Consider the following 26247-nt stretch of genomic DNA (forward strand, 5'->3'; position numbering starts at 1 on the left):
AGAATCAAAATTATAAGTCACTTTGGTTTTTTATTGACTCTTGTGTGTTCCTTGAGATGGAGAACGATGGTAGCCCGCGAGAGTCCGCGTCTCTCGCGCGTTCAAATCTCCGACTTTTGCTTCGCCTTGGCTCTCGCCTCTCGCTCTCTACCTACTCTCTCGTGAAAGTACTCCACCGATCGGTAGGCGGGGGGAGGCTGTCTTCGGGAACTCGCCTTCGGTACCTTGGTAGACGATGCCACGGCAGTCGTCGTTCGGCCGACGTTCACCTCTACTTCGCTTTCACCTGACCGATCTCGGCGATCTTGCGCGATCTCGTCGCCGTCGTCATCGTCGTCGTCGTCTTCGCGAAAATTTTCTCGCTGTCCGAAGTACCAGGTGACATTCACGGCACCCACGTTGTTCGCGATTAATGTAAACGGATATTGCACAAGTGAGAGAAGAGAGAAGAAAAGAGAAAGAGAGAGAGAGAGAGAGAGAGCGTGCGAAACTACAGTGAAACTCAGATCAGGCTTCATCGATCGATTCGAGCATCCCAGTGAAGTGGACCCAGGAAACGGATGCGGCCCTTCGGTTTCATCCGTCGACTATGATCACCCACGTCGAGAAGATATCGAGGATAAGGATTCAGTAGAAAGCGAGTTGCCCAATCAAGCAAGTATGGAGCTACTTATTGTTCCCCTTCTGTCTTTTCAGCAATTACCGCATCAGCGCCAGCTTCATGTTTACTAACACTTGAGCGTCATTGAGTCTCAATTAGCAGCTGCTGTGCTTATTAATCATTAATAGCCAATATTCCCTTTTTAGGAGGAAATTTTATTTCGCGCTCTATTCTGAATTATTATTTATTATTAATACATATTATCATTATACGTTTTAAAACTGCTAGCTCATTTTATTTATTTCATTAGATATATAAAGAATATTTTGATAACAGAGATAGTTTTCTTTTAAATTTACCGCAGAATTTGATGTTTTATATATAATAATGTAGGATTTCTTTCTCCGAAGAAGATAATTACATTCAGAAGTTATTTTAAAATATTTTTAAGATAGGTTTGATAAAATTATATAGATTTTTATGACCTCGTATTTTTTTAACGGCTTAGAGTTTTCCAAAGATTTCTTGCAACTCCAAATATCTAAAATCATTCGTTACTTGATTTTAAAAAATTTAGTATTTTAATCTAAAAGTTTTTTTTTAGAAAATATAGAAATACCCGTCGCGATTTGATTGATATTGCTTATATTATAACTACGGCTCTCCATTCTAGTAAATTGAAAGTCTTTCAAGGATTCTCCATGTCTTCAAATTTCTCGGATTATTAAAGACTTGATAATTCTGTAATTAAACCGTGAACTGTAGAAAATATAGAATTATGATTTAACCAAGATTCTTTACGCCATAATCACGGCTTTACTGGGTTAACTTCCTACTTATTAATCGCCGCGAGCAGAAATGAAAGTAGTTTTGTTGCGTGCCCCCTTTACGCTGTTACGCGAAAACTATGCGTCCACAGTTTCCATACGGAAGGCCTGAAATTTCGATGTTTCCGAGATTTCACACAAGATACAGAATCGGCAATCGAGAATAAATTAGGGATAAAACTAATTGAATTACATTTTATAACATACTAAAAAATAGCTCGGTGTTTGTGTAGGTCATCTAGGATCTAAAAGCTTATATGAATGAGAACTTTGCGCGCTCGACTGTGTCAGGAGACAAAGACGTAATAATATTATAACGAACAAGATTGCATAATTGAAACGAGAAAGTTGTGTCATTAGATTTATTAATATTAGAACAAATCTATGTTTTAATAATTTTAATAAATAAATAGAATATTCTTTTAATCTGCGCTCTATAATAGAAATATGTATGGAAATTATAAAATATTGACGGAAATTTTGATTCTTTTTTATTTAAAATGATAAGTATACGTCAAGTTATATTGCGATACAGAAATTAAAATTGTCCAGTAAATAGACAAAATATTTATTTGTTTTAAATCTTTGTAACCAATCGGTGAATCGCAATAAAACTTTACACATAAGTTTTTTGAATTCTTAAAATACTTATACAAAACATTTATATATATATTATATATGTATAGATCTTTATTATTTTTTTTCAAATTTTAGTTTATAATAATAAAAATAATAAATAAAGTAAACAGAGATTATAAAAATAAGATATTAAAAAAAATACAGTATTATAAGCATAATCCTCATATGTATATTTGTTTAAAATGTAAATATTAATATGTTATATATTTATATATACACTGTGAAAAAATATCTTAATTTCAAAGAAATAATTTTTTTTAATACAAGCAAAGAAATTTTTTTTTTAATTAAGATATTTTCTTCTCGTTGTATACTGTATCTAATCGAACCTCTTTAAGAAGTGTTCCGGAAAGATAATGATGAAAGGGCTCAAGAAACAATACCGTAATGGAAACGTGCCGTGTGTCGAAACGGTCTCGTATTTACTCTTAGAACTTCATTGATCGTCTTGGAAGATGAGTAAGGGGGCGGCGTGCGAATCCCCGTGACGGGGCATTGCGAGAGACCGCGGCTCCGGGCGGGTGATAATTGCATATTTATGGAACGGCATGACCTTGCGCCCGTTACTTTCACTATCGCCGATCCCCGAGTGCAATTGCGCGTGGTGATCCGTCGATTCCGCCGTGTCGGATCTCACGATCGCATCGATAGCCGGTGACAAAGACGCGCGATAACGTAACCAGGAAGCGCGTCTTCAATGGTGAAATACCTTATCGAGGTTGTCATCGAACGCGTGATGATTTTTATGAGATTTTACTCAGAAAATTATTAATGACGTTATTGTGTCGAGCGTCATTGCCAACTATCCACCGTGATCCCTTTCATTGTCAAAGATTAAGGCGTATCACTCGTACAGTCTCTGCAAATGGAAACGTGTTGATATAGTATATGCCGCAGTCTTTTTCCGAAAAGGCTGATTTCGTAAAAAGACTGCGACATATATATGTCTACTTTTTCAAGAACAATTACTTGTTCTTAAAAATGCATAGACATATAATTGTATTTTAATGACATATTGTGTACTTTTTAATATTTATGCTTTAAATTTAAATAAATTATGGGTATATGATAGTTGTGTAAACGACATAATATTTTTCACTTAACTACTCATTTTATTTAACTTATTTATAATAAATAAATTTATACTTATTTATAATAAATAAATATACAATCATATTTACAATAAAGACTGTCTCAGATCTAAGAACAGTAAGATGTCATAAATCAATCGCAAAGCGTATTAGCACCTCCAGACGTTACTTTACATGGTATTGTAATACGAATGGACTAACAATAAGTCCGGTCTACTTCCGAGTTAAAAGAAAGTCGATGCAATGCTATGATATCAACAAAGAGCGAATTCTCGATAATAAGCGAGGGGGTAATCACTTAATGTAATCGTGGGACAGAGTCCCTGAAATCATTATAAAATTTGTACAAAATTTCGATATATAATTCGACAATTACAAGAAATAATTGTGTAATATTAGATAAAATCGTTAATTTTACCAAATGACCGCATATATAGTGAGGAAAATTATTTGTCATCAAATAAAATTATATAAAATTAAATGAAATCATGTAATCTGTGGGACAATATTTCAGATAGTGGTTACCCCCTCGATAATAAGTCTCTTCCGGTTTTCCTCATTTATTAATTTTTCTTTCGCGTATCGAGAGATACATTATCACGCGATATCTAGACCAGAGAATTGGTTGTACGTATTATACGCAATGGGAGTTTGTCATTGTCGTCGATATCACTGCCCACTCAGTTGTCAAAATTGCTCGGTCGATTCATGGTGTGAAAAATCTGCGAACATGTGTGATATGAGCACATAATAGATCGATATAATCACCGGGATCCTTTCGCGAGGAGAGCCGCGGGAAATCTTTCTCCGCTTTTCTTTTCACTTCCTGCGCTCTCGCGGATTTGAGACGATCGCATCGCGCGGGAGCTGTCGCAGAAGTTGAATTTCGTTACCGTTCCTTATGGCACAACACGCAGAAAAGAAGAGAAAGTAAGTGCATTATGAGGCGGGATATACTGCCACCGTTGTTGGAGAGTTTCGCGCGATTTCGCGGAGTTGCGAGCGAGTTGCCGCGATTGCGTAGTGAGGGGAATTTAGAAAATAGCGCAACGGATCGAACTGCGTTTTGGCGAAAAATACGCTCGAGTGTTCGATCGCAAACCTTTCGAGAGATTACGAGGTAAGACTTCCCCTCCCCGCGACGCTCAATCCAAATTGTATAATTCTAGTAATAATTGAAACGTGTACAAACATAATTTTTGGATAAATCAACGAAACTTTATTAATCGGTATTGTCAATGAAAAATCGTGAATGTGTTTTAATTATTAAATGACACACATCTATACGAACAACTTGATGAAATGTAATTATCCAAAGTGAAATCTCTTGGCTGTGCTGAAAAAAAGACCAATGTTTAAAAACGGAAATTCTTCGAGTAAAAGCTTTGAGTATAAATTTAAAATTAGTTCGACAACTAGAATAAATTTAGGTAACTTCTTGTTGATTTATGTTGACATTGTATAACAAGATATGATTGTGCGAAACAAAGAATTAACCGCGAAAAGGATGCTTGCGAAATCACGGACTAAAACTTTTTAGAATAATACAACGCGGAAATTAAATTCAATTTATCTAATAATTAAAATCTATATCTATACAGATAAAAATAAATAGATGTAAAAGAATATTTTTTCAACAAAATTAAAATTTATATTAAATTAACACGTATGGTATTTCATTCACTTATCTCTCTCTCTTAGCATATATACGTTTTAAATCACATTGTTATGTTATTTATTTACTTACTTCTAAATGGTGTTATTTTGACAAGAAATGTTGAGTATAAATTTAACGCTATACAATATATTTAAATAACGTTATCACATTATATTAAATTAACACTAAAATATATCAAATATTTAACACATAATTTTAACAAGACTCGACTGACAAGTGGACTGTTTTCTACATAAATACAAAATGTTCTTTATATTGTGTAAAAATACTTAATCAATCGAATACATGATATAATTATATCCAATTTGGATTTGAAATATAACTTAAACAATACAAAATAACGTCTTATGATCCCATTTTAGACACTTTTTGTTGTCTGGGAATCCAAAACCGCGGCCTAAGTAAAAACAATAAGACGAACAAAGAAATGCAATTGCGCGATTAGAGAATTTTAGTCACGAGAGAAAGGTAAGTATATTTATCGTATACTTTTTATATACTATTCGTATACGAATCTCTCGAGCGACCGATGTACAATATCGATACCGATTTACTTTAAAATGCATCCTATATATGTATACACGTAATCGGTGAGAAATCGTAGATATATATTTGCTAGGATCCCTTTTCTCGGCGAAGAAACGTCGTGCGATGAGAGGACCTGGGAAAAAGATTTGTTCACGATCGAGGACGATGAACTGGATCCGGCTGCCGATCGTCGCGTTAAAATCCATTCTCAAAATATATTCTCTCCCATGGCAAGGTCGTTCCTTTCCTCCTGACCTCGCGTTCCTCCGAGAACTCTGGCTCCCTTCAGCGCATGTGATTCACGCTTACACTCGCAAAGCGAAATTCTTTGACGATCTACTCGTACGTGATAGTCCGCTGCATATCCTGTCTCGTCGAAAGTTCGATGGAAGATCTGCAATAGATAAATAAACCTCTTGTCAGACAAGAGGTTTATTTATTCCTTTCCCATTTATCAAATTATATACCTAACGAAATCTCGCATAAAGTTTGTGACCTGTATTTGAGGATATATCTACAAGAATTCATATAGAAGTACTAATTTTTCATAAAATATTAATAATTGTTGGATTTAATAACTGAAAAAATTCATGACTTGCAATTATATGAATATATTTATAAAAATAGATGCAGAAATTTCATAAAATATTGATAACATTTAAATTTTATGTCTAAGAAAATTTATGACTTGCAATGATGTGGACATATTCAAATGTAGAAATATTAATCTTTTATGAAATATATTGATATCTATTAAACATAATAACTAAAAAAATTTTCCAAAATCTTTTTCTAATCTAATCTCTATTACATCCCAATCAATAAATAGATTTTTATTAAACAGTTTTTTATTAAACAGATGGTCTTTCCTTTCTTACCTTACTTTTTTTATAAATTTGCTATTATCTCCTCCAATTGAACTTTGATTCGAATTCTTCATTATCTTCGATAGTTTATTAAACAAATGTTTCATTAGTCTTAATAAACGAATGCTCACGATTCATTATTGGCAAGTCTATCTTTTATTTTGATAAGTCTTTTATTATAATCCTTAAACGCAAAGCTTGTATCGTAATCCACTCACAATCAGAGCTAACTGATTTAGAAACTTAGCTCTCAACTGCCAGCTGTTTTCGATCAACCGCATTTCCTTTCGCAATGACAGTTCGTCGCACTCGATCGCGTGCATTGTCCCAGAAACTTATTATTCCGAATTGGTAGCTAACGGTACGCGGGGCCTCCTCACAGTTTCGACACTCTCGGGGAGAATTCTAAAAGAAAAAGAAAAATCAGTCAGAAATGATCAGTAAGTTTTTCAATATTGACAGAATATTTTCCAGACCTTTTAAATTTAAATTTTCTTTGCAGATTGTAAAAAAATTAATTTATGCCAATCATGCCATAAGTTATTTATTAATAATGTATTAATTATATATTATATATATAATAACATGTTAATAATTAATTCAATATTATAGTTATAGTAATAGTTAATTATCAATTTAATTTCACACTAATTGAACACAGTAATGTAAAAAATTTGATCGATGAATAGTACAATAGTTATTGAGCGTTTAATTAATTAAATTAATTATTAGCGAATGTAATCGAGCTGAAGTACTTCTCGTTTCACGGACCTCTCTTTTCTTTCGCGAAGCACATTCCGCGGTTACGACCCGCGACGCGTCGCGTCTTCTTATCGAGAGACGTAGACAAAAAAACGCGAGAACGAAGGAGAGAGGATGAAAGAGTGCGGAAAAGAAAAGGCCAGGAAGGTGGACATGTAGGAACTAGTCAAGCGGCGCCGACGGATTTTTAAGAACGTCACGGGGGGGCCAGGGGGTGCGCAGGGGGAGCCGCTCGAGGGATATCCGCGGCGCGGCCTCGAGGGCGACAACGGCCGCGGAACGACGACGGCGTAGCCCGCCGAGTTACAGTGGACGTCCTTGCTACGTTATCTGCCACGTCGTTCGTTTCGTTTCCCTTTCACTTTCAGCCGTAGTCCAGGAACCAGAAACCCCGGATCTCTCTCCCGCGCCGAACAAAGATACGTGCGCCCCCGCCGTACCGCAGGCAGAGCCCCGTCGATCGGGGCCCTGCGGGGGGACGTGTGCTAGATGTTGAGGAGAGATAAATGCGCGAATGTGCGCGATGACGCCTCGATAAACGCCAAGTTCGTTAGGTCACCGTAGGGTAACTGCGTCCCTGTTAATGTACCTTTAAGTAAACTTGCTCATTACTGAATTAATTATTAAATATTGAACCTTTAATTTTGTCCGCTTGAAATCAATATCGGTTCTTCCATTATTTCTTTCTCTTGTAATATTTTTTAAATCTAAATATGTTAATGTTTTATAATGTTTTAAAAATAAAGACAATGTTTTTGTCCTCATTAGTGTCCTCATAGCTCCTGCAAAGGGCGATAGGCCTATTAATGTCCCCTCCAATTTGTGTGCCTACTGCATTTCACTCATTTTAACATATACTAAAACATACAATGGATAGAAATTAATTGTTTGAATTAATATTGCATAAATCATTGTTTTAATCATACTTATTACAATTTCAATGAAGTCTCATAATACGTTTTCAATTTAGAACAAACTTAAAACTTGTAATAGAAAGGTACACCAATAGAACAGACACAGTAATAGAAATAGGTACTGTATGTTGAAAGTTATGAGATCGCGCGCGCAGATCGCGGTGATTTGAATTGATTAATGATAGATTAGCGATTAATTAGCTCTCGCTGGATTATGGTCGAGGCTAATAACGCGTGAACGAAGGAAAGAAAATACAGTTGTTTAATAAAGCAAAATAATAAAATTGTTGTTGAGCAATAAAGGCTCGTGAACCGTAAACTCAAGGATAAAAGAAGTTGAAGGCCGACATAAGTCACAGCAGCTGTGAAAAATATATAAAAATTTGTTTGTTCGAAGAATTGTCAGAAGAATTTTTAATTGAATTTCATTTTCAGTTTGCATTTTATCATAAATTTAATTTAGCATCATTGTAAATATATAATATCAATCTGATTTTACAATTGTGAGTCAGATAAAGGATTGTGTTATTTATTATACAATTTTTAAGAAGATGCGGAAAATTTGATTTATAATCAGTAATTTTTTTATCTAAAGAAAAATACATATAATTAGTAGCTTTACATATTAAATATCGATATTTTAATACACTTTTCTCTAAATTTTATATATTTTATATTAATTTTTATATAAATTTGAAAATATAATTTTTTGTATAAGTCCATGATTTTAATTAAAATACTTAAATATTGATGATTTGGCTTTTCGATCCTTGATTCTTACAGTTTCCAAAGGCTTGCAGCAAAAAAGTTTTGTACACAATCCTAACTCTCCGCGTAATGACTATTGCTTTATTTATTTAAAAATAAGAGAACTGGAAATTAAGGTAGAAACAAATTGTTAATTTGTAGAATGGCGAAGAATCAGCATCAGAATGGCATAATACCGGGAGGTGGCATGGTGTCCGGCCCGGATGATTTTTCGGACGGTGAAAGCACTCCTGTGACTCAGGACTATGACGGAAGGTACGACAGGTTTCATCATCGTTAATGATTCCTTCTCTCTAGGATCCAACATTTTAAGGATAAAATAAAATTGAATAAATTAGAAAACCGAAACGCAAAGAGATAAAAAGATTTCCTTTAATTTTCAATTTTCCTCAATAGTTACTTATTGAAATATTTGTAATTTACTTAAAGTTACATTCGATTACTCAATTTAAGAAGCATGAAATCTCTCCGTTCTTCTCTCGAGAAGGTTTAAAGGAATAAGAAATTTAATATTGATCGTAAATGTTTATTTGTTAATTAATGATGTTTTAATTAATCTATTATTTTCGAATGTAGCCAACGCACGATTGTCGAGACAAAAGGATGGGACGTGTTCCGGAACCCGCCAATGAAAACCGACTCGAACTCGGATTCCATGGCAAACCAGAAATGTCTGGAGAGGATGGTGCAGGTGATCAAGGTCATCGTCTACCTGCTTGTTTTCGTTATAGTGTTGGGAAGCGGTGTAGTTGCCAAGGGCACTATTCTCTTCATGACGTCGCAGCTGCGACAAGACAGAAAAATACTCTACTGCAACAGGCAATTAGGTGAGCCTTAAATATATATATCTCCTTTTCCTGGCGTAAAAATTTAATTTGTGTCATCCGATTGAATAAAATAAAATAATCCAATTCCAATCAGCTTGAACTAAAGATTATGTATTACAAACTATAATTTTACTTTTAAATGAATGATTACAAAAAAGTAGTAGAAAAAGAGAGAGTATAATAAATATGTATTCTTAACATCCCATAATTATGTTAATCCTAATAATTATCATCGCAATGTCTTCTTGCAGACCGAGAGAACCAATACATAGTAACACTGCCCGAGGAGGAGAGGATCGCTTGGATATGGTGTATAATAATCGCCTTCACAGTGCCGGAGTTCGGCACGCTGGTACGCAGCATTCGCATGTGTATCTTCAAGTCATGGAAGAAGCCACAATCGTTACACCTTCTTGTGGTTTCCATCATGGAGACGTTTCACGTGGTGGGCCTGGCCTTGATGTTCCTGGCGGTGCTGCCGGAACTGGACGTCGTAAAAGGAGCGATGCTGACCAACTGCGTATGCTTCGTTCCCGGATTGCTCGGTAATTTGATTCCAATTTTCACTCGATTTTATCTCGTTGAGCTTAGAATGCATACGGAAAGAATCTTTTTTTTTTATGTATCTAAAGTTTTAGGTACAAATCTGAATATAATTTTGTTAAACAATTCAAATATTGCGTTGGAATCTCAAGCAATATGTTACAAAACGTTTTAACATTCTAGTATTAAATAGTTCGTGAGTACTCTAAGTAATTATCTTTGTGGTCCAGATACAATTATATTTTCAGAACCAACTAAATTTTGAGATATTTTAGCAAAATCATGAATATAAAGAATTATAATACATAAGTGAAATAATAAGAAAATGCTAAAAAAGCAAGAAAGGAAGTATTAAACAAAATAATTAAATAACAATCTAACCTATTGCATTATTTTTTATATTAATATATAGAAAGCGTTAATATAATTAATTATAAAAAACAGTATATTACATATATATTATTTAGGCTATCAGTTTAAAAAATGCGGACATGAGCTTATACTTTCAATTGCGATCGCCCGACTTTCGCGCTCGATTTTTCTACGGTTCCGTATTGCCGCAGCGAATAATCATGAAAGTAGTGATTACACGAGAATAGGTGAAGTGAAACACGCTACGTGCATTCGCAGGCCTACTTTCTCGTAATAAAAGTAAAGACTCCAAACGATTCGTCCTCGTTCTCGTCGATATCGCCGCTCTGGCCGCACAAGCAACTAGCTTCGTCCTTTGGCCCTTCCTGGACAGCTCAAGACGATCCTTATGGCTGATTCCCATTACGCTAATTCTCGTCTCCTGCGGCTGGTGGGAAAATTACGTCTCTATGCAGAGCAGGATCGGTGAGCAGTTCTCTAATAGCAGTTCTTTTATGATTCAAATCTTTTTATTTCAAATTAAAATTACATTATAAGAAGAAGAAAAAAGTTATTAAATCTTTTGTAGAATACTGAGTTTCTGTAATGAATTAAATAATTGTCCTGGGAAAAATTTTTTGTATAATTTTTCAGTATTTTTATATAAATTTTAGAACTTTTGAATAATTTATTATTTTTAGAAAATTTATCAGGTTTTTATATAAATTGAAATACTTTAGAAGTTCCAAGAAAGTCTACATCTTTTTCAGAATTTTTTATACATATATATAAAATCTAAAATTCTTTAGGATTTGTAAGATTTCCTATAATTTTAAATAAAAAATCTTATAAAATTAAATTACATTAAATTCAAATCATATCGTGATTGACTCACACAAACAACTCTTCCTCTATATTTCTGCATAATTTCTTCTCTCAGGTTTAATCAGATCGCTCGGCAGAGTGAAGAAGGAGATGCGATTGACGCGTTACTTCACCTACATGTTGGTGTCCGTCTGGAAGATCGTGGCTTTCTTCATCAGCTCGATATTGATACTGCATATCAAAGGAGAGAATGTCGGGCATCTCTTTTCCATGTTCAGTAGTGCCTTCGGCGAACATAAGATCACCGTTACATCCATCAAGTCGATAAATAGCGGCAGTTTACCCGATCTCTCGGAGATTCTGACGGGCGACATCACCGAGATCGTTAATGCCGACTTTAACACGGCCATTTATGTCCTGCTGTTGCAAATTGCTGGCGCTTACTTCGCCTACATATTTGGTGAGTGAATCGTGAATTTGAAGCTTATAACTTGGGGAAAGATAAGAATAATAATCCTAAAAATAATAATAAAACTTACGACTTATTATCACGGCTGTTGTAAAAGTATACAAGCTTTACAGTTGAGAAATTTGTATTATATTTATATCACATATTCCAAACAGTCCACCCTAATTTTTATTAATTTAAAACAAAACAAATATGTTAAGAAATAATACAAATATCATGTAAAATATTAATAAAAACACTGGCACAATTTTGAAACAATCGTAGAAGCATAATTTCTTGCTAAAATTAATATATTTGTAATACGTTTAATAAAATTGTGTGAAATTAATAATATGTTAAATTAACACATATTGTTTATTTATTTTTAAATTTACAATTTAAAATTTCTTATGTTAATTATTACTTATTCATATATGTATATAGTATAAACTGTTTTATTTTGACACCAAGTGTTCTACTTAGCCTTCACAACGCTAGAGAGTATTATTTATCCTAGTTTAATATTTAATAAACAACAAGGATGAAATGAACGTGTTGCGAGCTCCAAGTGGAACGCAGCCTGAGAAATGTTAAACATGAATTAAATCAATTTAATACAAAATATTCAAATAAAATCATGTTACATTAAAACATATAAAAGAAACTTTTACAATTAAGATAACATGGAAAAATACAGGCTAATAAGAGTACAACGCAGTTAACTACCTATTATTGGAGGAAAAGTTCTGCGGTAAAAACCTTTTGAAAATAGAGATTTCAAGCTTAAAAATATTTTTTTTTTTTTTTAATTTAAATTTTGTTCATTTTTAACGGAGATATTATGCATGTATATAGTTTTGAGCTAACAAAAACCGCAGAATTTTTTCTCCAACCCTATAATTAAACAAGAGTTCTTTCAATGAATTTATTTAAGATATTTTTTAATTAATTATGTTTAACACACCGTTCCATCATCCAGGCAAGTTTGCGTGCAAGATTCTGATCCAAGGCTTCAGCTACGCGTTTCCGGTGAATCTCACGATACCAGTGTCGATCTCGCTTCTGATCGCCGCATGTGGCCTTCGCAACAACGATCCATGTTTCTTCCATGGCACCTTACCGGATTATTTATTTTACGAGTCACCACTGCCAAACTTCCTCAACGACTTCGTGTCAAAGCAGTATGCCTGGGTGTGGTTGCTGTGGCTGTTGTCGCAGACCTGGATCACTCTGCATATCTGGACGCCCAAATGCGAGCGTCTCGCGGCCACGGAGAAGCTCTTCGTTGTGCCGATGTACGACTCTCTGCTGATCGACCAGTCGATGGGCCTCAATCGGAGAAGAGACGATCAGCCGGAAGTCAAAGTCGAAGTAAGAGTCTTTAGTTAGAATGACTTTGAATAAAATTTGCAAAATAAAATAAATTAACGTTAATTCTTCAATTTCTTAGTTCTTAAACAATCTTTTGGATCTTAAGAATCTTAAATAAGGATTACCTAGATAAAAATATAAAATCATAGTTAATTTGAGAATTAGTTCTTAAAATAATCGATTCGATTCGATCGATAGGATCTAGCTGAAATAGAGAAGGAGAAAGGTGACGGCGACTACGAGACGATCTATGAGCAGACGGACGGTTCAACCACGCCTCCATCCGCGGTGAAGAGCAGCGATCATGTAACTAGGATCTACGCTTGCGCTACCATGTGGCACGAGAACAAGGAGGAGATGATGGAGTTCTTGAAGAGTATCCTGCGCCTGGATGAGGACCAGTGTGCCCGGCGCGTCGCTCAGAAGTACCTCAAGGTGGTCGATCCTGATTACTACGAATTTGAAAGTGAGTAATATGCTGGTTCTCATTATTTAAATATTTTCAAATTTAAAGATGTATCACTTTTCTATTAAAATTGTGAAATGTCTATCGTTCTTTGCGTGATATGTGGAAATTTGTTCCTCCAGCTCACATATTCTTTGACGACGCGTTCGAGTTGTCCGACCATGACGAGAACGAGTCACAGGTGAACAGGTTCGTGAAATTGCTGGTCAGCACATTGGACGAAGCCGCGTCGGATGTACATAAAACGAGGATGCATGTGAGAGCGCCTAAGAAGTACCCGACTCCGTATGGTGGTCGGTTGGTATGGACTCTTCCCGGAAAGACGAAGATGATTGCCCATCTGAAGGATAAGAGCAAAATTCGACACAGGAAAAGATGGAGTCAGGTAAAGCCAGTTCAGAGTAAAAATTTAATATAAGAAAAAAAATTTGATTTAATATAACATGAATCAAAACGACTTTTTATTTTAATTCTCAACAACAAATTTTGTAATAAAAACCACCATTTTGACTTTTATAATGTCAAAATAAAGTCATTTTGATTTTCACTTGACACTATTAGTGTGTTTAAGTAAATAAATTAATGATCATAGCACTCCATGCATAGTTATTTTATAATAAAAAATTTTTTTTTGTTGTGGAAAAGGAAAGTGAAGAATATTACAAAAGTCTTAAAGTTTATTATTTTTATTATTTTTCTATCTCACAACAGTATAAATAATGTAAATTTTATTCCATATATTAGAAAATATAACTATAATAATAAATTCTTTTGAGATGTCTCTCTCCTCAGCACTTCATCTACTTACTTAAAAGTTACAAATATTATTATAGAAATTTCCTTATAAACAAATATTTAATTCCCAAAATAGGTGATGTATATGTATTACCTATTGGGTCATCGGCTAATGGAATTACCGATCAGTGTCGATCGCAAGGAAGTCATTGCCGAGAATACGTTTCTGTTGACACTCGACGGTGATATCGACTTTCAACCGGCGGCAGTGAAACTCCTCGTGGATCTCATGAAGAAGAATAAGAATCTGGGCGCCGCTTGTGGTCGCATTCATCCGGTTGGTTCCGGTAAGTCATTCTTTTAACACTTGAAGCTGTTTGTCTCAGTTGTAATTAAATATATCAATCGTACAAAAACTAACTTCGTGTACGTGGTATAAATAAGATATATACGTATATCTTTACACCATGCTTACGCCCACGATTGATCCAATAAGAAACGATACATTTATTCAAATATTGCAATCACGAACGATCACAAACAAGATGTTTCGCAAATGTCCCAGGACCTATGGTGTGGTATCAAATGTTCGAGTACGCGATCGGTCACTGGCTGCAAAAGGCCACCGAACACATGATCGGCTGCGTGCTCTGCAGTCCCGGATGCTTCTCACTGTTTCGTGGTAAAGCATTAATGGATGACAACGTGATGAAAAAATATACGACTAAGTCCGACGAGGCGAGGCATTATGTGCAGTACGATCAAGGAGAAGATCGTTGGCTGTGCACGTTGTTGTTGCAACGAGGTTACAGGGTATGCACTAATCGTTGTCACTACATGACAATTTCACCCTGTGACTGATATTATTGTATAATTGATTTATCATCATCATCATCATTATTATTATTATTTTATTTTATCTCTTTATAACAATTTTATTATATCAATGTAATTATTTGTTTGAATTAAAAGTTTTCTTATTTTTTACAATTTGCACTCTAGGTGGAATATTCTGCAGCGAGTGATGCTTATACCCACGCACCGGAAAGATTTAACGAGTTCTATAATCAACGACGTCGTTGGGTGCCTTCCACCATCGCAAACATTATGGATCTGCTAATGGACGCGAAACGCACGATCAAAATCAACGATAATATCTCACTGCCTTACATTTCGTATCAAATCTTATTGATGGGCAAGTGCTTCTCTCAATTGGGATATAAAAATACTTTGGATTTTGTAATTGAAAAGTGTATCAACGTCTGTTTGTTATTGTTATTTATAGAAATGGTTGTCATTACATATCATTCATTTTATTAAGTTATAATAATTTTAAGGCTCGTAGCCCTTTATTTTTATTAATTTAAAAAGTACATCAGTTAAAATGATTTTGTATTTTAATTAAAACAGGTGGTACAATATTGGGACCCGGTACGATCTTTCTCATGTTGGTGGGTGCCTTCGTGGCTGCCTTCAAAATCGACAACTGGACCAGCTTCTATTACAACATCATTCCTATCTTGTTCTTCATGATCGTCTGTTTCACGTGCAAATCGAACATACAGGTAAGTATATCATCCCATATCATCCTTTATGATCTATCGCGTCTGTGTACACATGTCCGCGTACATATCCGCTTTTTGTCGCGCATTTTGTGATCGTCTTTCGCTCGCGGAATTCACTTTCATTAGAACCAAAATTCTTAATTATAATGTATCGCATAATAATACCATAATAATAATATATTTTCTCACGCAGTGTCGATTCATTTTCCGTACAGCATTTGACGAACTATTTTTCAAGATATACACTAAGTCAACAGAAAGTCAAAACGACTTTATTTCGATTTTATATTTTGACTTTATTTGATATCATTTCGAAAATCAAAATGATGATTTTTATTACAAAAACTGACTGTGTGTTAATTTTAAAAATCGAAATAAAATCCTTTCGATACTTGTTGACTTTTGTGTGTTCCTTGGGTCGAATCCGTTCGAAAGATACTTTTAAATATGAAACGGGAAGGAATTAAATGTGGGTGGTTTTCAGCTTTTATGCGCCCAGATCCTGTCGACGGCGTACGCGATGATCATGATGGCGGTGATCGTAGGTACTGCCCTACAGCTCGGCGAGGACGGCATAGGCTCGCCCTCGGCGATCTTCTTAATATCATTGTCGAGCTCATTCTTCATAGCAGCCTGCCTACACCCGCAAGAATTTTGGTGCATCGTGCCTGGCATCATATACTTGTTATCCATTCCGTCTATGTATTTGCTCCTCATACTGTACTCCATCATCAATCTTAATGTTGTAACCTGGGGTACCAGGGAGGTCCAAACGAAAAAGACTAAGAAGGTTCGTCAGTGTCGATCCTTTTTTCCATTTTTTAAATTAATTTTTTTACTTTGACACTGAGTCGTAACTATAATATATAAATAGGAGTGTATCTATGGTGAATGGATCTTTGAAATGGTGAAGGTTTAGGTTTTTGGATTCTCACTTTGTTATTTTAATATTTTTTTAGGGAGATATACATATAACATCAGCCACCGTTATGAAAACTATTTAACATCTCATGTTTCTAATTCATTTTCATCATGAAAACTACAAGTTGTTGTGCAAAATAAGAATAATTTCTGAGTTAATAACAATTAAAAGTCTAAATTTATTTAAAAAAATTTTTTTAACACAAACAATAAGGCCGTGTTCAGTGAAATTATTTTTACATGAATCTTACAATTTCTAGTTCAATATTTATTATATTTTTCAGTTAATATTTAATATCGTTTACAAATAAATTGATCTATTATCTTACTTTTAATATTTGAAACAACTTTAATATATTCTTCGATGTACAAAACCAGATGATGCTCTGCTCTGGAGACAAGAAGAATTCTATCGAGATTCTCTCGTCAAATGAACCCGCTCACATTCACTTCGTCGTAAGAAAGTCACGCTTCAGCTTTAGCTTTGCTTAACTCAGAACTGAAGGCGACTAACGCAAAAAAGGTTGGCGGTCCTTGATGATAGGTGATGGTAGCCGCTACGATCAGCACTATATACGCGATCATGATGATCGCGGCAATCATTGCACTCGCGATAAACATCGTGCAGGAGAGCGTGATGTCGCCAAATGCGTGGTTTCTGTTCCTCACGGTGGGCGAATTCGTGATCGCGGGCCTCTTGCACCCGTACGAAATCAATTGCCTGCTGCACGGTCCGATCTATTACCTGGCGGTGCCCTCGATGTACGTGCTATTAATCATATATTCACTCTGCAATCTCAACAACATTTCATGGGGCACGCGGGAAATTGTAACGAAGAAGAGAAACGTGGTAATTAATCTCGCTCCGTTTACTAATTTCAATTAGATCTGTACTAATTTGAATGTTCCTGTCGACTTTCACAGCTTTGTACATACATGCTAGAATATTTTATGCTTTTTAATATTTTTATAAATAATTTTATACTTTAACCTGTTAGAAAAATACAACTAAGATGTGTCGAAAATTTTAAGTTACTGTCTTAAGTCTTTGAAGTGGAATTTCATTGTGAAAAGCGAAAATTAAGACAATTTTAAAAAAGTGACTCAATTTTTAGTCCTTGAGATTTTACTCTTTAAAGAAAGTGAAATATTCACTTTCTTCTCGTAATGAAATATTCTTCTTAAAGGCAAATCGTTAGTGGATCGTTGCTTTAGTTTATTAATATATTCTACTGATGTATTATATATTCGACTAATTTAATCTCGTACAACTTAATGAGAAACGCACGGCGAGTAAGGACCGAGTTTCCGTAAGTTTATCATGATCGTTCGTGCGATTCAGGAACTTGAGCAAGAGAAGCGAGAAGCAGAGGAAGCGAAGCGTAAGGCCAAGCAGAAGTCCTTGCTTGGCTTCCTACAAAACGGTGCGGGTACTAACGACGACGATCAGGGTTCCATCGAGATATCGTTAGCTGGCTTGTTCAAGTGCTTGCTATGCACCCATGGAAAACCATCAGCCGAGAAACAACAACTCGTAGCAATCGCTGAATCGCTCGAGCAGCTCGGCAAGAGGCTCGAGACTATCGAGAGGTAAGAAAGAAACTGCGTACGAAGGCATTTGAATTGACGGAAGATTATCGAAAATTATAGAGTCAGGCGTAAAATGATTTCTTTAGAGAGATCTCGCAAAAGTGAAAGGCAAATTACGAAGTGAGAAAGATTTAGAATTGTGCAAGTAACGCTTGTAAACTAACGTTAGAAAACATCAATTCTTTATGAAAAGCAGATAAAAAATATCTTTTTTATTCAACACTGAAAAAATTTACTAAATCTTAATACATATTTCCTTGAATAGTATACTGAATAAACATATACACATACTAAATAATATTCACTAAAATAGTTAGATCAAATTAATGGTTTTTGTATTAAATAAATAATATATACTTAGTAATATTTATTTAGAACTATTCAAACAAATATTTATTAAAATTTAATACTCTTTTTTCAGTATATACGAATCATTACGTCATTATACTAAATTTGTGTAGACAGCCTAGATATTGTTTAATATTAATAAATTATTACTAATTAAAATATATGGTATATACTGCATGGTTTATTTAGTGTCCTGTTTTTGTTCAATGGATTCAGATTTTGCGCATTCTTTGTTCAGAGTAACTACAAGCAATATTCTCTTGATTAAGATTGTAATAAGTAATCTTGTTCACTTACTACAGACAGAACTAATTACTGTTCAAAAATGAAATTTCTATCAGAATCAATTTTGTGATCTTTATTTACAGAGCGGTGGATCCTCACAGTCACGCTTCCGGACGAAAGAGAGCCTCTTCCGTGGGTTCACGTACCGCCGATCATCTACGTGCCATCGGCGAGGATCCCGAGGACGAGGAGGGCAGTGAGACGGAGACGGTGACCAGTCAGAATACCGAGGGTAATCGTGATGGCAGCAACTTCCTCTCGAGACCGTACTGGCTAACCGATGAGGGCCTGAAGAAGGGCGAGGTAGACGTGCTGTCGATGCAGGAGGAGCAGTTCTGGAAGGATTTGTTAGAAAAATACCTCTACCCAATCGATGACGACAAAGCGGAGAAGGTAACACGACAACACACTGGAGATTTATTCAATCTTCTCTTGATTTCTATGGAAAAATATGCGAAAAAATTTATTAGAATTTATTTCCTAAAGATTATTTTTTAATTGTTAATTTTGGAAATTCAGTCAATTTTTACCATTTTATGTTTTTTATTTGTAACAGTCAAGAAAATTTTTATAAAAAAGTATATATAATTAATATAATTCATGTGTTAATTAATTTTACGATACAGTAGAATAAATTTTTTTTTGAGCCAGGATGATTTTTTATTTTTAGAATAAAATCTGCGATATGTCTTTGTTACTGCAAGTTGTTGATCAAGGATGAAAAAATAAGTTTAAGAAATTTACCTTTGTGACGCATTTACTTAAATCAATTTGATTCACATTACTAATTCCTATTGATTGAAAGACACGATTGTTCAGTTTTTGAAAAATCAAAATTTCAAATTATTCGCTTCACTTATTTGCCTTTGATAGTTGTGCAAGTAAACAATTAAATTAAACAATTTGATCAAAATATTATAAAATAAAAATAAAAATTGAAGAAGAATAATTAAATCGATTTGGACCAAATTGAAAGCTTGCTCCTTGAGTTAAAATTTTTATGTTTCGCAGAGAGTATTTATTTATTACGCATTTTTCATCTATTTGAATTAATATACGCCATGCTGCTCTGATCAGGCACGAATCGCTAAAAATCTAAAGGACCTACGCGACCAGAGTGTCTTTGCGTTTTTTATGATGAACGCCCTCTTCGTCCTGATCGTCTTTCTGCTACAATTGAACAAAGACTTGTTGCACATCAAGTGGCCATTCGGTATCAAGACGAACGTCACATATGACCATACTACCATGGAGGTAAAACCAGCTCCGTCGGCGTCTCGCATCCTCGATCACGGCTTTATCTCAAACAGAACATGAACGATACAAACTTGTACTTCAATTTAAATTTATTCGTTAACTCCTTAAATGCCTCACTACGAAAAAGACACTAGTGTATAGCATATCCTACCTAATTCAATTATAAAAATATAAATATATTTTATAAAAAGATTTTTTAATCAAGCTGAGAACATTAAATAATATCAGCAAGTATATATATTTTTATTAATAAAAAAATAATCCCCACGGCATGAAATATTTTAGAAATATTTTCAAAAAATTTTATTGCAAGATTTGAAATATTTCAGAAGATTTTTATGAATTTTTTAAAAATTCAAACACACACATGTCCAGGAAATTAAAATTTTTTTAATATTTTTTTTCTAACAAAATATTTGTTTACAGTATTTCTAAAATATTTTTGTAAAATGTGTTAAAATGTTTACACACACACAAATGTTTACAAAATATTTCTGAAATATATCAAACAATGATTCACATAAATATTTTATACTGTGTGGGAAACAATGAAAAAAGTATTAGAAAAGCTTTGAGAAGCAAAAGGCCGGATATGCCATACCAAAAAGGCGTTTGAGAGTAAGATTTGCGAAACAATTAAATGAACGATCGCGTGATCGAACGGATCGTTAAGTGAGATAACGAAAGATCGATGGATCGATGGACTGATCGACGGAGTCTTTTATACTTACTATTCTAATCTTGTGCCGTCTCTTTTTTTCTGTTTCTGTCGCATTTCTCTCCACGCACACGCAACAGGCCCGCATCGCCGCCGATCTGATAGAGCTACGCAACAAGAGCGTGTTCGCGTTTCTAATGTTCAATGCGTTGTTCGTTCTGATCGTATTCTTGCTACAGCTGAACAAGGATCAGCTACACGTTGTCTGGCCGCTTGGCGTCAAGACCAACATCACCTACGTCGAAGAGACCTCGGAGGTATCCGATGATCAAGCATCAGGGAAAGGATTAAGTCGGTGCCATGGTGGTGTCCCGTACACAGAATGTTTCGTTAAAATCGCCTTCGATACGCCCGGATGATAATTTCTTAGAGAGAGTTTTTTCTTTTATTATAGGACTGAATCTTGCAAATAAAACTTGTCAAAATTATCAAATACTCAATAAGAGATTATTAAATTATGTCTATTATTACAATTATATTAGCATTGTTAAAATTATAATTCCTAATAAAATAACCAATAAGTAATTCATTAATTAATTAATAATCAAATTAATTGAAAGATTAATAAAAATCGTAATAATAATAATAAAAGTTTGCTAAAAATCATGTTGCTTAAGTTTTCTAAAAATACTTTATTGGTTCTTTATTTAGAATTTTTAATTTAAAAAAATTCAAATTTCGAAGCTTTAGAATGTTTGTGAATATTTTAAGTATCTCGAAAATATCAGTTTATTGAATTACCTGAGCATCCTGACGTGTTGAGGGCGAGCACTGTACCTCGGTGATGACGTTGCACCTAATTCAATATATATACATACATTTTTATGTCATTAACCCAACTAGCTCGTTTGACAGCACGTGGAAAGTCTCCAATTAATATTCTTACGCACAGGTACCTCACCCTCACCTAGGTCGAATGGAATGGAATGACGTGGGAGATAATTTCTAGTGATCCCGACTAGAAATATCCAGAGATTAATGTCACAATAACATTCTCCTGTTTGTCCCTTCTCACCAAAATTATACGAGATTGATTTATGAAATTAAATTAATCCACATTAATTTAATTACATATTAATGTAAAAGTAGAGACGGACATCGAGAGACCTGTTTATCTCGGAAGAGTTAATACTAATAATTTTTAGGTAGAAATAATTCTTCAATTCTCGATTTTGTGAGAAAATAATAATTTTACTCTTTTATTTTATGTGGTATCTAAAAGTTAATAATTTTTCATTTTATTATCTAAATTAAATAATGCCTAAAATTATTAGTATTAATTACTATCATGTAAAATTGTAACCATTATTAAAAAATTGATACTTTTGCTCTAATCAAAAGTTGAAGAGTGTCTTATTAAAAATTATTAAAAAATTAATATTATTCCATAATTATAATTTTTATTTATAAAATTGAGTACCAAAGAGAATGAATTTGTCTCTCTGTGTAAGAGTCTTGGGATCTCAGACTCTTAGAGCCGAGGTTTTACAAAACCTCGGATCTGCGTCTCTTCTCTCGTTTGTTGTGCCTAACTTTGACCATGCACCATATTGCCAATTGTGGCAGCGGACGAGCACCACTAACGTACGCGTAACGCGATGGTTGCTTTCAGTGTCTTCTCATCGGGGGTTCAACCGAGCCCGTCTTACGTCGTTCATAAGTCTGTGTACATATTTTGTATATGTGTGTACATAAGTGTGTTAATCTTAACACGCACGAAAACCATTGATGATTACGGATATCTTAACTGCTAACGACCTGTCCTTATATTTAATTGTTTTTAATCGATGCACGCTCTTATCAAGAAACAATTTCTGATGGCAATCGATCGATTATTACCGTTTTTTGTCGATAATTCCATAATTTAAAGTAAAGTTTATTACAAATGGCGAGAAAATAATCAGCTGAAATTAACTTATTCTTAAAATTTTTTTAATTAATTTAAAAAATTACCAAAATTACCTGATTCAATTGTTATCGAAATTACTATTATATTACATTAATAAGTTAAATTTTCAAAGTTTCTTACAAATTAAATAAAATATTAAAGTTTTAAAATTTTTTAATTAAATAGGCAGATCTACTCGATTTCGATTGTCACAGGCATTGCTTCTCAAAAATAATGCTTCGTTGCGTATCGCAACGTATTCTACACACGTGCGATTTTGCAGGTGCACATCATGAAGGAGTACTTACAACTTGAGCCGATCGGTCTCGTGTTTGTCTTCTTCTTCGCGTTGATATTGGTCATACAGTTCACCGCCATGTTGTTCCATCGATTCGGAACATTGGCCCACATTTTGGCCAGCACCAGCTTAGACTGTTGCAAGAAGGTGCGCATACGCGTTTCTTATAAAATTATATGCATTATATCTGGCCAAATTGTTGCAAAAGAGTTTATCAACTTACATTTTACTTAATAAAAACGACGAACTTCTTGTTGCAACAACTTGATACTCCTTGGGCTGCTTCACATGTATGCTTAATGATCTTCGCAGACGAAGGATCTCTCCGAGGAAGCTTTGTTGTCGAAACACGCGGTCGACATAGTGAGAGACCTCCAGAGGCTGGACGGAATAGAAGGTGATTACGAGGAAGGTAGCGGTAGTGGGCCCGGTAGACGAAAAACGATACGAAACCTGGAGAAAAGTCGTAGGAAGACACAGGCGATCAACACGCTCGACGTGGCCTTCAGACAACGTTTCTTCAGCATGAATGAGGGCGCAGGTAAGCAAGAGACGAAGTATGACCTTTAAAACAGATAAAATAAGATATAAAAGAAAATTTCAAATGTATATTAATAATACATCTTTAACCCCTAAAGACTGGAGCTTTCTAAAAAAAAGAAACTCGAAAGAGAACCCAGTAAAGTTACATGTAATGTTGTACATACATGTTAGTTGTAATTTCCTACATACTTACATGTTATATTATATACATAAAAGGACCTTTTTCCAACCCACTATAACCAAAATCTGATAATCAAGATCAGTTTGCTTCTTTATTTAACTTGAGAATAACATAGAGACAAAAAATCGTAGGAACATTTTTTAAAAACAATTTTGTAGGAAAAGCTTCAAATTATAACGATAGGTAGTCGAAAATTTTCGAAAAATCCTCGTTCCAGGCCTGTCGAGGAATATGTCGACGCGACGGGAAGCATTCAAAGCGTTCGAGGGCAGACGCAACAGCATAATGGCGATGCGCCGGAAGTCGCAGATGCAGACCCTGGGCGCGAACAACATCTACGGCGTAGCGGGCAACCCTCTAGGGATTCAGGGCCGGCCATCCCGCAGTAGTCAGATATCTGTAAAGGATGTGTTCGAGGGACACCCGGCTGCGACGTCCGGGACGGGCCACGTGAACGCCGGCTACGAGGGCGACGACAGCCCCGTCAACAGCCTGCGGCTGCAGAATCTCGGCGGCAATCAGGTCACGTGGCGAGAGGCGAACTCCAACGTGTGACTGCGTCCATCCCTTGTTGCTACGATAAATTAACGAAGAATTTATTTATCTGACAAATTTATTTATATCGAAGAGCTCATTGCTGAGTCTGATACTGTTCCCGAGTAGAATTTCTAATATTGCAGTAATAATATCGAAGGTTTCATCGCGCTTCTTCCTAGGGAACACATCAAGTTAAAAGAAAGTTGAAATGACTTTATTTTGATCAAAAAAGTCAAAATGATGATTTTTTTGTAATAAAATTTAGTTGTTTATTATGACGTTAAGAATTAAAATAAGGTCATTTTTATTGATTTTTGTGTTCCTTGGATTGCGGTTTCCTCTCGGTCTTCCTCTTTTCGATATGAATTCCAAGAAACGACAAAAGGTGGAAGATGTTTGAGTGGATCGATGACTTACTCGGGAAGTGTGGTGAGAATCGGTGTGTAAGTTTTTTTTAAGATATTTAAGACAATTTGGAAATGAGTTCTTCAAGTTATCACCAATAAGATCATGCGGAAGTTTTTTTTTAACATTTTTGACGATCCGTTAACTATATCTACACAACGAAATATTTTTATTAATACGAAAAGAAAGAGCTGCACGAATTTAGCGAATCGAAGCGTTTTATTTTCACGCATTCCTTTCACGTTTTCTCGCATAGATATCTTACACATATTTCTTCTATTTCCATCACTCCGCTCATTATGCTCTTTCTTGTCATTATTATCTCATTTTTGATCGTTCGAGATCCATAAAGAAATACGTAACGTTGCATTAAAAGTATGTTACCTTTTCTTCTTTTAACTGCATTCTCTGTATATTTTTCTGTATTGTTTTCTTCTTCGAAATGTCGGGAGATTTAAATACATACTTTCATTCCTCTTAAATGCAGCAAAAATATATAATATAAAAAAGGCAGTTAAAAGAAGCGAATCTAATTTTTGTATTGTCACTATTAGATAAATCGGTGGTGATTTATCGCGCCGATAATCGCGATGATTACGCTTACTCGCTCCGATTTTTTTTATATATGTGATAAGACCGATATTTAAAGTAAAACCTTGCGAATGGGTGCATGAATGCGTATATTGCGTATGTATGTATGTAAATTGCACGTGCATATTCAGGATTATGTGTGTATAAGAATAATAATAAAGTAATAGAAATAGTAATAATATTAATAGTAATAATGACAGACGTTATAGAAGAATTTAAATAAATTTCATTCAAACAGTATTGCGTCTTGATATTATTCATCTCGTGTTTGATCAAAATAAGTAGAAATTATACATTTTTATGTCTATTAAGCTTTTTAAACGATGAGCAAAAAAATCGGATTCTGGACATTCTTAGAGCAAATAATTCTACAAACATTTTGAGACCAAAATGATTCCGGCAATTAATTGCTTTAATGTACTTTACTCTTGTACGCGAGCCAGCACAGCCACACTGTGGGTCGCATTTTTTTACATGAACGGTGAATAAAAAAATTGAGAATAGAGCAAAAAATTAGCAAAAAAATAGCCCTTCAAGAATACGTACTTCATTTTTCATTTGCTGCTATTTTTCTTTGTGGCTGTGCTAACTTTAGTCTTAATCTAGCACAGCCATGGGTTTTAACGAATCGGCTGGAGCAAAAAAATCGGGAATAGAGCAAAAAATTAGCAAAAAAATAGTTTTAAAAAATGTGTTATTGGTCGCGATTGATTGTGCTGAAGTGGCTGTGCCAGCTTAATAGACATTATATTTTTCTATTATATCTATTATCTGTTTATATTATGCTACAAAACTATCCAGCTTCATTTATAGTATCATAATATTAATAATTGAAAAAACACACAAAGCACTAATACTTTTCGAAAAATTCATATGCGCC

General features: G+C 34.6%; 1 protein-coding gene across 1 annotated transcript; it reads left to right on the forward strand.

The window, feature by feature from the left end:
- Window positions 1–262: 262 nt before the first annotated feature.
- Window positions 263–24488, forward strand: kkv (hyaluronan synthase-like protein kkv). Its single transcript, XM_018543882.1, has 20 exons — window positions 263–658; window positions 8816–8929; window positions 9251–9501; window positions 9753–10046; window positions 10675–10881; window positions 11336–11680; window positions 12648–13039; window positions 13238–13505; window positions 13628–13890; window positions 14377–14587; window positions 14806–15053; window positions 15243–15435; window positions 15651–15805; window positions 16290–16595; window positions 18069–18316; window positions 19033–19342; window positions 20027–20203; window positions 23096–23269; window positions 23423–23651; window positions 24022–24488. Exons 2-20 carry the CDS (start codon window positions 8817–8819, stop codon window positions 24387–24389), a joined length of 4752 nt encoding a protein of 1583 aa, XP_018399384.1. The 5' UTR covers window positions 263–658; window position 8816; the 3' UTR covers window positions 24390–24488.
- Window positions 24489–26247: the final 1759 nt, after the last annotated feature.

Source organism: Cyphomyrmex costatus, unplaced genomic scaffold, assembly GCF_001594065.2.
Source record: "Cyphomyrmex costatus isolate MS0001 unplaced genomic scaffold, Ccosl1.0 scaffold408, whole genome shotgun sequence".
Classification (NCBI taxonomy): domain Eukaryota; kingdom Metazoa; phylum Arthropoda; class Insecta; order Hymenoptera; family Formicidae; genus Cyphomyrmex; species Cyphomyrmex costatus.